Source organism: Pyxicephalus adspersus, chromosome 3 (genome assembly GCF_032062135.1).
Source record: "Pyxicephalus adspersus chromosome 3, UCB_Pads_2.0, whole genome shotgun sequence".
Lineage (NCBI taxonomy): Eukaryota > Metazoa > Chordata > Amphibia > Anura > Pyxicephalidae > Pyxicephalus > Pyxicephalus adspersus.
Genome location: NC_092860.1, coordinates 3,409,694 through 3,423,646, shown reverse-complemented (window position 1 = coordinate 3,423,646; position 13,953 = coordinate 3,409,694). Strand labels below are relative to the sequence as shown.

The window sequence follows — 13,953 nt, the reverse complement described above, 5'->3', positions numbered from 1 at the left end:
ACTTTCCCCTCCACACACGCTATGATACCTTTGCTGCTACTTCACTGCTTTGTTTGTTGGAGTCTACTGAATTGGACTGCCCATCCTAGGTATAGAGGATCATGGGACCTTCTTGGCAGCTAGGACTTGGAGAAGGAAATAAGGACATTCACTCTGTGTAGGCTCCAACCCTGAGATTACACAGACATTGACCCTTGGCTCCAACAGACAAATAGACAAGAGAGCGCAAGGAGTGTAAGAATTATTGTGTGGGGTAGAAGATGGTCTTTGAATAGAACCTGTTATTTTACCCTCTTTATTCACCCACTGGCATCTTCACTTTGTGACTCTATAAATGTAAATCCATATATAGGTTCTCATATGCCTTTGGCTATAACAAGCAAGCCTTAACTTTCTAAAGGGTTTTATTATTTTGGCATTTTACATTGGGTAAGTAAGAATTTAGAGAAGCCTTTCTCAAAGTCAAATATATTTGAAATATGTGAAAAAATATGAAATATGAAATATGTGAAAAAATTTGCAGGTCTTGGAAGAACCCCTGCAAAAATATATAAATTCAGGAATCAGTAGGAAAATAAAATGCCCCTTACATTGGTGGTCAGTAGAAATCCCTTTACAGCGGGGGTTACAATGTAGCCCTTACTGACAGCTCAAACAATCACCATCAGATGGGAGGTCAATTTAGCAAAAGCTTGAGGGACTCCTTAAAACATCCGAAGGAACCATTGGGTTTCATGGAAACCTGGTTGAGAATGGCTGCTCTAAAGTAAGAAGTGGAAAGACCCGTAACTATGGAAGAAAATTTCACCTATATATACATAAAAAGCCAGTGGGTGATTTAGCTTATCAACATTCTTCAATTATAAAAACATCAGTTGTATATAAACATCAAATGAAATCAGGCACAACTAAGCTTATGCAAGAATTTGAATATTCAGCCTTGTAAATGAAAAACTGTGCTCATATTTATTTACGTCAGCTTGTATTTATCTTTGCCTTGTTTGAAATTACGCTTTGGCCCTGCTGGTACTATCTGGCAAATCCTGAGGTTAAGTGTAAAATCAGGGAGCCTTGTAGATACAGTATTTGATATTTCTCTTCATTGAATGGCTGGGTATTAAACACAGATCAGGAAGACACTGTGTGAGGTCAAGTAGTTGACAAGGCCAGACTACAGATGATCTCAGATCTAGGACACCCAAACTGTTGTAGAAACCAAACAGAAAGGTATAGAAAAAGGTCGGTGCTCTACTCTATTTAAAGGAAGGAACATGCATGTTCTATTTCAGTGTTTCTCAAGCAGAGTTCCAAGGGACCCTAGGGTTTCTCCAGAGGTTGTTAAGGATTTTTTGAGCAATGAACAACTTTTCAGGTCAGTTTAGGTGACATCAATGACCTTTCTGGCTATCTGTAAAGGTGACATTTTTTCCACTGGGCATCAATGTAGGAGGCATTCCTTCTGTTGACCAACCCACGTCTAATATAGCAGGGGTTCCCTGAAGTCCTCAAGGTTACTTCAAGGGTTCCTCCATGTTAAAGAGGTTGAGAAACACTGATCTAACCAATGGTTTTTAATATATCTTCTGCATAATATTTCCATCCATTGAACTAAATATATAAATATGTAACAAGAGATCCACTATCTCAAATAGTGTGCAATATATATACTCTTCCAATCATTTTTCTTATTTAGAAAGGGACTGAAAATGGGTCATTATTGGTCAGCTGTTGAATTTCGTTTACTTAATTTGTCTTATTTAATTAGACTGAAAATCAGGTTGGATGAGAAGGTCACCTTATGTGTACTAGGACTATACAATTATAATAACGGAGTGCTGAATATTTAGATTCTTGCATGGCTACATCTTCCTATTGTGGATATACACGAGCTTATTATAGACCAGTTATAAGAAAAGTAATATTTTTAGACTTTGTCCACCAATTATTGGATCACATAAAGGCTGCTGCCATTTTTTAAAGTCAACCTTATCTGCTCAGATACTGGACAGCTAAAACTAAAGATGTTACCATATCGGGTTGTTACATCTCTATGGCTCTCATAAGACCAATTATTCTGACTTAGACATCTCATGGTTATTTAGATTCCATGACCAACTTAATACAGTATATAAGGATATAATTGACAAACATGTGATGGCCCATATTGTCCAAGCATTACCCATGTTACCTAAGCTTTACTAATTATTCATTCATAATAGAAAATGTTTTTGGTTTATTAAAACAATTCACAAAGCTATTGTATATACCAATCCACAGCTAACAATACATGATTGGATAGAATTTGTTTGAGTACATTAAATTAAAAATTATATTCAGTTGGTTTCCAGACATCATTGCTAAGTCTTGTTGCAACCAGGCCATCTTATCAAAACAGAGTTCTAACTCTGCCACCAATTGCCTGTAAACTGCTGTTCACGGGTGTCCGCCTTGGCTACCATGGGCAAGGTAGGTCATGAACACTATATACACAATTAAGTAACATGGTTATTCAATTTCAAACCATTTAGTCCAATAGAAAAAATCACACATCAACAGCTTTTTGTTTTGTTTGTTGAACATCATACACCATGTACCTGCTGGTCAACTCCAACTGCATCCAGGCCATCATACATGATGTCCACCCATCCGTCTTTGGATGCCAGAACAAATAACGACATGAGCGCCTGTAAAAATACAAACATAACTATAAAAATTGGACCAGTCTCACTTTTTGCTCCAAATACAATCTAACCATTTGGCTGCAATTATTCTTAAAGGCTACTCAGAAACAGAAAGTTTCATAGATGGATAGGTGGATAGATAGATAGATAGATAGATAGATAGATAGATAGATAGATAGATAGATAGATTTCTACATACCTGGCCAAGATTATCAAAGTTGTACTTGTGTCGGATCCATTTGTATCTGGCTTCCAGACAGTCCGACCTATTTGTAATATTTTTTGTATCTTCTCCCAGGCAATAAAAGAATTTCCCCTTAAACAGCTATACAGAAAGGAAACATAATTACTTGGAGTTCATATAAATGATTCTTTCTATCATGTATAAGTGTCAGTTATGTAAAACCAATGCCAAGAAAATAATTATGTAGTGGGCACTACATACCTAAGCTCTATAGATAGCTTTTAATTTATTTTTGCTGAAGCTAAATTTAGTCAATAAAACTAATCTAGGACTCCTTTAGTGATTAGGTGTCTTTGAGTAGAGTTTTCTAAATTATTCTAGGTTTTGGTTCTCCCTTAGAAGTGATTGGTTGGGGTCTCCTGTTACCAGGTAGAATTCCTATCTCTAGAGAAAGACAGGCCAATCACTAACAGAATGTATTTATTTCCTAGCCAATTGGTGGGTTTGGCACCCATTGTAGAAAGTGTTTGAATGTGAATATAAGAGACTTGGGATTCAAGCCATGAAATGTTTTATAAAAGTCTATGTGGCCTGGTTCTTAGGGTAAAAAAAGTACAGTCAGTGGGGCTCAGATCTTGGACTATCGTAGAGGGAACAAGAAGCCTCCCACTATCTGAGACCTTTGATGCTGAAAGAAAAAGCTTAAGCATATGGGGACCCATTGGAGGATGATATATGAGACAGGGGCCCACATTTGATTTTGAATCAGACCAGTCCATACAAGGGTGACCAACTGCATGTCATGGATTACTGACTACAGGTGCTAATCTACTAGCCTGGACTGTGGATGGCCGAAGTTCCCCCTTGTGCTTTGCACTGTGATGTTCAAGTGCCCTCTAGATTAAACGTTGCTGGCCCTAACATTCTCCACCCTTTAATCCTCTCTCCTACATATGGCATTGTTCAAAAAATACCCCTAGACTGGGGTATGGACTAAGCCAGTGTATTTCTGCTCCACCTGGAGAGAACTATCTGCTTCTGCAGGGGTGAGTGCTACACTAAAAAAGGCAATCCAAAGAAAACCAAAGAAGAATATTGTATAAGTTACCACAGCTGTGACTCGGTGCTTAGTTCTCAGACTGTAGGTTTATGGTGCCAATTTACTGGAAGGGCATGCAGAGGACCTATTGTAGATCTCCAGGGCAGAAGCCATGGCTCACTAATATCTAGATTTATTATGCCCTGTTCACAAGTCTGAGTTTAAAACTAACCCATACTACTTTGAAACTTACCTGAACTCCAAGAATCCCAAATATAATGAAGAACGCGCAGCAGATCACCACAATGTTCCCAATAGGTTTCAAAGAAGACATTAGAGTCTCAACGACAAGTTTTAGCCCTTGGGCGCGACTTATTACCCTATATTAGAAAATAAATATTCATTATTACATATTTTCAATTATAGATAATATTCCATTCTAAGTCAATGTGTGAATTACCGTCTTAATGGCACCGAGGTGATTCCGTGCTGTGAAATCATTTGGATGCAAATACCAAAATATGCAAAAGTAGAAATTGGGATTGTAAACCGACCGTGACTATGTAAAACACTTAATCCCTGGGAGCTTTGCTAGCTCAAATTAAAGAAACATTGTAAATGTGATTTTTGTTGAAGCGAGTTCTTATGCAGGTTGGTATTAAAGTGTATATAAATCCTAAAAATGAACTTCTTTTATTTTCTCCCTGTTGGGCTATAAATATACTATATGAAGCGTTTTGTTATATTGGTATCCTCTCATAAATTCTAAGCTTTTTCTGTGTCCTGTGACTGTGCTATCACAAGTAGTCCAACATATCCTCCTGGTTCTGCCCTTCGGGTTTTATTTGAGATGGGGGGGGGATCTGTAGCTCACCAAAAGACAACTGAAACCACTCCTCCATGAAAGTCACTGTATTGTCATTCTATAACAGGAACTAGGAGAACTTTTAGGGGCAACAGATCTTCTTCCCTCTTTGTAGGGTGTTCAGAGGGGAAATGTAGATGTATTGCAGAGCTGTACTTATTTTTGTACTCTATATTTGAACAATATGATTATTTTTTAAGAAATTAACCTGTTTATGGAATGAAATATTTTACACAAGTAAAACACGTATCTAGTTACGATAAAGTCTTGGTTATAGTTTCCCCTTTGTGTAACACTATATATTCATGGTGGACCATGAAGGATAGACATGCTGCCATTGTTTTATATGGTGCATGTTAAAGTGCTGTGGGGACCGATAGGATGAACTACTCAATACTCATCATAAAAGCTGCATATGCTAATGTTTATAAAGACAAAGCTACCGTGAGTTTTTAAGTATAATAAATAGATTGGCTTACCGAAGTGGTCTTAGAGTCCGAAGAAGTCTCAACACTCTTAACATGCCCAAAATCTTGGTGCCACTGTCAGAGACCATGGACACCAGGATATCAATGACAGAAATCAATACAAGCATTCCATCCAGGATATTCCAGCTACTCCTTAGATAGGCCTTTCCACCAAAGCACAAGTTGAGGGCTACCACCTGTAATAAAGGAAATTAGTCAATGAAGACCATGCAAGAAACTAGTTGATGGGGGAACACAAATCATAAAAGTCATACTGGACTATACTCAGTCACTTACTAGTGATATCCCTGCTTTTTTCCAATATCATTAACTAACTGAGCAATAGTGTATTTCCATCGCCAAACAAACCTGCACAGAGAAGTCTTCTACCATAGGGCCTAAGGTACAAAGGTTTGCTGTATAGTTATAATGGCTGACATTGTAAGCTTCATTGACCGAGAGGTCTATATGGCTTTAGGGCATCAGACTCTCCCTTTCTTTATCTTATTATGAAAGAGGTATTGGGAAAATTACAAAGCAGGTTAGCGTTAGGGTTAAATGAAGTTGAAGTTACAAGGTTAGTGTAAGGGTTAAAGGAAGGAAGTTGAAGTTACAAGGTTAGCGTTAGGGTTAAAAAAAGTTTAGTATTTGGATTGTGGGGTGCAATAGGGTAATGGGGTAAGGTATTGTTCCGGTTACAAGAAGGGTTTTATTGAGGTTACAGAAAGAATTTGTGTAAAGGTTTTATAGAAAGTGAACTGGTTTAAAGATCTTAGGGTTCCGGAAGCGGAAGCAGATAGTTACATGGTACAGGGAGGGTAAGTATTGGGGCTACAAAGAAGGTTAGTTACAAGGGATGTTTGTGTTAGGATTACACGAAAGGTCATTGTTAGGATTAGTATTAGATCTACACAGGGGGTTAGTAGTAGGGTTACAGAATTGTTACAGGAAAAGTAAGTAAGAGGATAAGCTTTGGGGATTACAGGATTAGTGTTACATGGAAGTCTAATGTTGTGCTAACGAGAAAGCTAATGTTAGGATTACATATAGGGTAAGTGTTAGGTTTAGAAGAAGGGTTAATGTGTTACATAGTTGTCTTTGATATATCAAATTAAATATTTGGCATGGAAAGAATGGGGCTTTCTTCATACTGTACATACCACGATTAGTATCAGCTAAACATGATCCCTTTATTTAAATTCAACATTTACAATGACATACAGAAATAGAACAAAGAACAATAAAAACAAACATGATGTACAACCTCAATGATGCGAAATAGACAATGATGAGAAATGGTAACGCGTTTCGACGATCACTGTCTGCTTCATCAGACCATCCCTGGAATGGATTTCTTAAAAGTCCTTTACTATTTGTTAGCAAATGTTATCAGTCCTGGACCAGATCCATTCCAGGTTTGCTGTATCACCCAGCTTCACTGATAAAAGTCTATCCTCTCCGGCTTTGGAGAGCTTTTATAAATCAGGCCGTATATATCACTACAAATAGATATTTTCTCCTTCTTACCTTTACTGTCATCTCAGCCAAGAAAATCAATGTAAATATGTAGTTGGATAGTGTCAAAAATATTCTTTCCTGAAAAACAAAGTTTTTAGATTTGTACATGCCATTATTTGCAGAAGAATCAATCATATATATTTAGGTATATAGACAAACTACTGTGTAAATACAAAGAGATGGGGCAGCTACCAACAGAAACAAACTTCAATGTTAACTGGCTGCAATGGACATCTGCCCTCTGGAAGACAAAGACTGCGGATTTATTCTAATGGAAAGGTTCAGGATGGAGTCCAGCATCTGATCAACCAATATGTGGACACTAGCTTCATAACTGTAGTCAACAAGGTACCCTAAAAATGTGTGAAATGTGAAGATTTGTTGTTTATTTGACACTGGAATTTCTTTCTAGCTTTACTGACATAGAAAAAGGACAGAACCCCTTGACAAGAATGATTGTATTTGACAACCAAATACTGTAGATGCTAATAAAACAACTAAGACACTTGCAGGACATTCATTATTGTGACCAAATCAACCAAAGCTTATATAGGTATACGGACCAGCTGTATGTAGTACTGTCCCCCAAAGTTACTTACAGCACTTTGAGGCTCAATTTTTGGTCTCTCCATGGCAATAGTGATGCAGTTCAGAAAAATAATCACCAAAACAACATGGTCAAACATTCGGTGGGTTATGATTTTATTGCACATCAGTCGAAATCTGCAAAGTAAAAATGGAAATTTTGTTGTTAAAACACAAGGTGATTGATGTGGGAGACAGTTTTATTCATTTTGTAGACCATACCATTGATTTTTGTTTTACCATTCATGTTGTACACATTTTTTGTATTGGGAACCCAGCTCTGGTTCTATCTTTTGTTTTTGTTGATGAAAACATTTACAGTATTACAGAGTGTTCCAAGTATTACAGAACACTCCTATTTAGGGACTACAGCAGAAAGTCTGCGTTTTAAAGTAACTCTGTATTGTTGTGATACTGAGCAAGTATTGTCAATCTAGTGTAAGTTGCATGGTGACTTTCAATTCTGGGGTCCTAAGTTCAAATCTTGGCAAAGACACAATTTCAAACCTCAAAGAAACTAGTAGGTTATCTTCTTCTGAAAAATTGTTCTTAGACTATGATAGGGACTTCAGATTGTGACCTCCTCTGAGAGTCAGTTATTGACATGACTATGGACTCTGTAATATGCAATGTAGTTTGATGGCCCTATATAAATAGATGATAGTAATAAATGTATCATTAGCAGAATAACCATGTAATAAAATAGGAAAGAAGATGTAGATACATTTTATGTACCAGAATGTTTTTGTATTTTGAGATGAAACTGGAACTTTCAAGGCAACCTATACAACATACACCAAAACACTTTACATCAGTCCCCGCCCTAGAGGAGCTTGTAATTGAACAGTTTCCATCACTGTCATACAGACGTACGTTAGAGCCACTTTAAGTAGAAGCTAATGAACCTATTGGTATGATTTTAGATTTTGAGAAGAAAGATGAGCACCAGCAGGACTCCTACACTGATATAGATGAAAGGCATGGACAGTGTTGTGATGCAAACTAAGACCTCCATTGCAAAATATGAGAAGTAGCCACAGAACTTAAAGCAGATCCTTCACTGAGATATTACCTAAGCTGCCATTGCTAACCTGATACTTAACAATACAGATTGCCTGGTTGGTGTTCTGATTCCTTAGCTTTATTACGTTCTGAATCTCTGACCCATCACCTCCCTATAGTAGGTTCAATATACCAGCAGTCCCCAACCTGTGGTCAAGTTCGCAAGAATTTTTAGGTGGTTTGCGGCTCTGGCCGGTTCCCCCCCCCTCCAGCAAGGTCAGGAGAAGGACCTCACTTGGGGGGGCACAGCGGCCTGGGCCACGGACCATGTCTTCCATATGCATCGCAGTGGGTGGGTTGTGTCTCTTGACATCATCATCTGACATCATGACTGGGGGAAGTTTCTTCCCCTTTGAGTGACACGTTGCTCCCCACACATGCCCCGTCCAGAGTCCGTAAATTCATTGGTCCATGATGTCCAAAAGGTTGTGGACCACTGCATAATACCATTGTGATACCTATACCATCTAATATGCTAGTGTTATAAATTGCATATTGGGTTTTGTACTTACTTGGAGTATGGTGGGAAGATGAAGAGGGACCAGGTTTCTCTTTCCTTGCACCAAGATGGCAGATGAGCAATAATCCATGCCTTTAATCTTTCAGTCTTGCTCTGTAAAATTAAAAACTGGTTGTAGCATGGCTTTAATGGGACATGTCACTTGTTATCAATGTACAGAATAGCTGGAAATACCAGAACCTATTCCCGCATATTGGTGATGCTGGAATGCTTGGAGGCGTGAAAATGTTTTCCACCATCTTCTATACAATACTATACATTATTTACATAAACGTATATAAAATTTACTCTATAGGGATTTTGACTGAAAGTTTATGTTGTGCTAGTCCCTGCAATGTGACCTATTACCTGGCAGACAGCTTATTCAGAATGGGATCATCCAATATTCTCTGGGATGTGAGTTGGGTCAATGTGTGCATGTTGGACACATGTCTAGTCATTTCAATTACGTTGAATGTCTCTGACCTGTGCCCTTTAGATATGGTAGTCATATCTAGACATATGTATTTTCTATACCAGGAAAAGGTTTTTTTGGCAATACTGACACATGCCTTACTGTTTCCTATCATGCATAAATTTCAATAATAAGTCTTTAAAAATGTACTCCTGGTAAATAAAATGCAAATATAAGTACACTCACCATGTTGACGTCATCATCAATATTGCTGCTGTAGTCAACTTTAGGTTCTTCAATATGGTGTTGGGGTGATACGGTGGGTAGGATGGATTTGCCATTACATCCTTGGTAATCCACAGGGAGGCTGTGCTTGTTCTGTAGTCCAAATGTATAGGGAACGTGTAACGTGTCCAACGGGTCCCTTTTGCCCATTATTTCCATGACACTACAAGAAGAGCCTTTGCGGCTGGGCCCCTCTTCATCGGACGTCTCCCCTTCGGAGCTTTCTTTCCCATCAGCAGATAGAAGAGACTTGTGTTCTCCGCTCTGTACATGTCTCTTAATGCTTGGGGCTCTCCCAATGCTATTCCAACTAGATCTACGGCTGTTCCAACTACAAACTGCACCCCACGAGCTATGGGGGGAGTTGCGTGCACTTGGCTGGAAAGAAACAGATAACCCATTACCAACAATCTAATTTTAATGGTGGAGAACCTTTGAACAACTGTTTTGAAAATGTCAACCAAGTCAACATGCCAGTTCAAATACATTTAAGTAATCACATCAGATTGGCTGGTATTTTTCTTTTAAGGTAGAACCATCTCTTTGCATCGCACATTGATCTAGAGACCTACTAAATTTCTGATTTAAAGTTACTTGAAATGGAAAAAAAAATGCTGTTGGACTCTTTTGGTAGTTTCCTATTGAGCCCAGGCCAATAATTTGAACTTATGACTACCAAAACTTCTAACTGCAATAGAGAAAATGAGGTTTTTTTTATTACAGGAAGCTATAATGGATTTGGGTCTAATAAAAATATATGACAAAGGCTTCCCAAAGCACTATGAGTTACTAAAAGAGATTGTATAGGGGAGCAGCTTGCTTTGCAGCTCCATTTGTCTAATAGAAACCTCAGACTTAGATGTCTTGTAAGGGAGGAGTTCTTTAAGCAGCACTCTTAGTTTAGAATAGCTCACATACGAAGAGCACCGAATATGAGCAAGAATAGCCCTACTTCTCTACAACGATGACTACCTCCACTGCTAACATGAAAACTTTCATAAAGAGAAAAGGCACACAGTAGGTCCATACCAGGAAAAAGATCATCTGCAGTGTAGCCAAATCTAATGACTAGTCTGTTGCCCTGACATTTGTGGAAACAGCTTCCACGATACAGGTCCTCTTTAAAAAGAGAGTATTAGGGAAGGTATGTTAAGCTTGCATAAATAGATAAATGATCCATCATATAATAAGTTGTTCACTTTAAGGCCATGGGAAAAACAGGAAAGCTCTTTTTGCAATTAGAACACAGGAAGTGTAACTTTTTCATATGGAAAGGGATACTTAGCCAAGAAATGTAATATAGACTTATACAGGGACTGGTTTTAGCTGAATTAGTAGATTGTTCCTAAGATGGACTGGATGTGTTTATAAAAGCACAAAATATAAAGAGGTAATAATAGATATATAAAATATTATCATATAATTGTCATTGAAGAAATGGCCAATTGGCTTTAGAGATTGAGAAATAACTGGTTCCCCGTTGGAACAATTTAAGCTTTTTGAAGAGGTTTCAATTTTTTTTAACTCAACTGTGTTTTTTCTTTCAACACAACTATATCATAATGATGAAGAATTTCAATATTAAAAATATTGCTGAATGCTTTTTGTCTTACCATAGATTTGACATCACTGACATAAGGACTCTCAGAGACGTTGCTCCCTCTCCTTGACTCACAGGCCATTGGGATATCTCCAAATAGACTATTTTTGGGTATAGGCATTGGTGTAGCTGCAGTATGGATGATGAGGGGTGGCTGCAAACTGGCTTTTATGTCTGGTAGTCCATGGAGTGGAGTAACTAAGAAAAAAAAATTATTTATAACTTCTAAAGATCTTTTTTCTAAAGATGTTTTTTTAAAAAATTGAAATACTGGTATGGTCTCCAGTATGGAAGAGCTGCAATAATGCTTAGAATCAGATATTATCACAACGTTTACATTGTTGCCAACAACTGATTAGCTGATCATGATTGCTCATCACACATGTTAATAAATAAAAAATACACTACTACAAGTAGGGTACAATGTTTTCACTTACAGGACATGTTTGAGAGACTTTTTCGAAGTCCACATTCATCTGCTGCGCTTTCAGAGCCAGACAAGGAGCCCCCACCCTGCAATTATAAAAAAAGATAATTGTAAATTTGCACTAGAAAAATCCTTTTCAGCCAGCAGCACATTTACGTTTCCATCCTTATCTGCTTTGATGAAAAAAAATAAAATAAAAACAATCCTAATTCTTTACAGTGTTTAATAGTTCAAGGTGAAACATTTACACACACGAGAATTATTCAGAAGAAAGCTGCGTACACACGTGCAATTTTTGTCGTTGGAAAGGATCTTTCACGATCCTTTCCAACGACAAAGGACTGCACGATGCATGAACGGTGCGGTACATACAGCACCATTCTTGCTCTATGGAGAGGAGAGGGGGAGAGCGACGGAGCGGCACCCTGCTGCGCGCTCTCCCCTTCCCTTTCATTAGGATTGGTCGTTGTTCATCGTCCGTGGATCCGCCAGGACGGTCGTTCGGACGATGGACGACGCCGACTGTACACACGCCAGATTTTCGCCCGATATCTGCCGATTATCGGGCGATAAAAATCTGACGTGTGTACGCAGCTTAACTCATCCCTTTTCTTGCCTGCTTTACTCAATTAGATTCCTATAAAATTTCTCTTCAGAAGTATTTTTTACTTACCATAAGTGATTCTACTGGAAGGTGTATACAGCTCAAATGGGCGCTCATATCCTCTCTTTTTGCTACTTCCTTTAATCAAAGAAAATATAAATTACTATACTTAAAAACTGCATAAATTGCAACCCAAACAAGATAACTGAATAGAATGCTAAAGTGGATCAAGAACAATTGCCTTGATTAGAGCTGAACCTCTTTCAGATACTTAGCATTATCTATGTCTTCATGGGAAGATTCTCATTCACTTCTTGTAATTATGAAAATCCCATTCTTGACAGATAAATGGGTGAAAAGCAGCTCATTATTCAATCTTCATATCTACTTATGGTCTTGTTCCCTGTTTTTGAATCTGATACATTTGATTATGTTTGCTGCATTTGTATTCATTCGGTATCAATGGGCTCTATTTATAAATAATTCCCTCAGTCAATTCATCTGAAATTTGCTGACAGATGGTCGAATCTCTTTACACTTCTCCTTTCAATCCCTATTAAAACAATGACTGGTTCTGCCACCTAGTGGCCAAGTAAACAGCTCCCACAAAAGGAAATAAACTATTATGAGCAAATTGGCAGGGGAATAATTTATTAATACAGCCCATTGCTTCTGTGCAGTTTTTTTCCTTGATGATCCTGCAAGCTTCTTCACTTTATGCCCTGGGGTGACAACATTTACAAAGCAAAAGCTACGTTGTCACCCTAGGATGCAGGCTCCCTTTGGACTCAAAGGTGATGTCCTAGCATGCCAGCAGCTAGGGGTGCATAGGCAAGGCATTTTGGGATGTCTGAGTTGTCAAAGGAAGAGCTGCACCCGATTGCATTATGCAGGTGGAAGCAAAAGTTGACATTTAGAAACACAGCATGCCAGAACGTACAGCTTGGAGAGCAAGGTATTATGTGATGTCAAAGGAAGAGGTACACGTCAGTCTATGACAGGTGAAAACAGAAGCTGATGCCTTGACATTCAGGACCTGATTCAATAAAGCTTCCAAAAACTGGAGAAGATAGACTATGTGTGAACCTGGGTGATCCAGCAAATCTAGAATGGATTTGGTCTAGGATTGAAAACATTTGCCTGCTAACAGCAAATGCTGTTTAAGAGATCCAATCCAGGTTTGCTGGATCACCAGTTTACTGGATTATCATTTAGAGTTCACATGGAAAATGATTCATTATGGGACGTCCACCATTGGTGGAAGAAGAAGTGGTAGAGAGGAAAAAGGTGGACGGACATAGCTCAAAGATCTATAAAGTCAAAGTATTAGTATTACACAAGTCAGCTAGGAATATTGTCTAATAGGGAAGTTTATGGGAAGGTTCAATTATTCTTCAACTATGGCAATCTGTTCTTTGATTCTGTTAAGCCTTCTCCAGAGCTGGGAGACAGCCAGTTCACCCAGAAAGTAATCTCTCAAGCTAAAATGTAACATAAGAAAAAAAGTTTAAAAAAAGTGTAAAATGTTTATAAGTACAACCAAATCTGAAAATTGCTGCATTAACACCTGTGTGACCGTTTCTCTTTAAGACCACCACAATTTTTGAAAATAAACTCTAAAAATGGAAAGAAAACAAGCTAGGACGTTCCCGCACGGACTGAACCCAGTGATGGCACTTTTTGTTATGATAAACATTTACTGTCTACTATGGCGGCTGCGGC

General features: G+C 38.2%; 1 protein-coding gene across 4 annotated transcripts in view; it reads right to left on the bottom strand.

Moving 5' to 3' along the window:
• Positions 1 to 13,953, bottom strand: part of CACNA1G (calcium voltage-gated channel subunit alpha1 G) — a 64,934-nt gene that overhangs the window by 20,150 nt on the left and 30,831 nt on the right. For all 4 annotated transcript variants that reach the window (XM_072403345.1, XM_072403347.1, XM_072403348.1 and 1 more), the window contains exons 13-23: positions 12,301 to 12,369; positions 11,638 to 11,713; positions 11,214 to 11,398; positions 9,562 to 9,978; positions 8,914 to 9,014; positions 7,354 to 7,477; positions 6,764 to 6,832; positions 5,249 to 5,433; positions 4,158 to 4,284; positions 2,881 to 3,006; positions 2,595 to 2,684 (exon numbers count right to left, since the gene is read on the bottom strand). In XM_072403345.1, the coding sequence (XP_072259446.1) occupies positions 2,595 to 2,684; positions 2,881 to 3,006; positions 4,158 to 4,284; positions 5,249 to 5,433; positions 6,764 to 6,832; positions 7,354 to 7,477; positions 8,914 to 9,014; positions 9,562 to 9,978; positions 11,214 to 11,398; positions 11,638 to 11,713; positions 12,301 to 12,369 (1,569 nt within the window). The remainder of the gene's footprint in view (positions 1 to 2,594; positions 2,685 to 2,880; positions 3,007 to 4,157; positions 4,285 to 5,248; positions 5,434 to 6,763; positions 6,833 to 7,353; positions 7,478 to 8,913; positions 9,015 to 9,561; positions 9,979 to 11,213; positions 11,399 to 11,637; positions 11,714 to 12,300; positions 12,370 to 13,953) is intronic.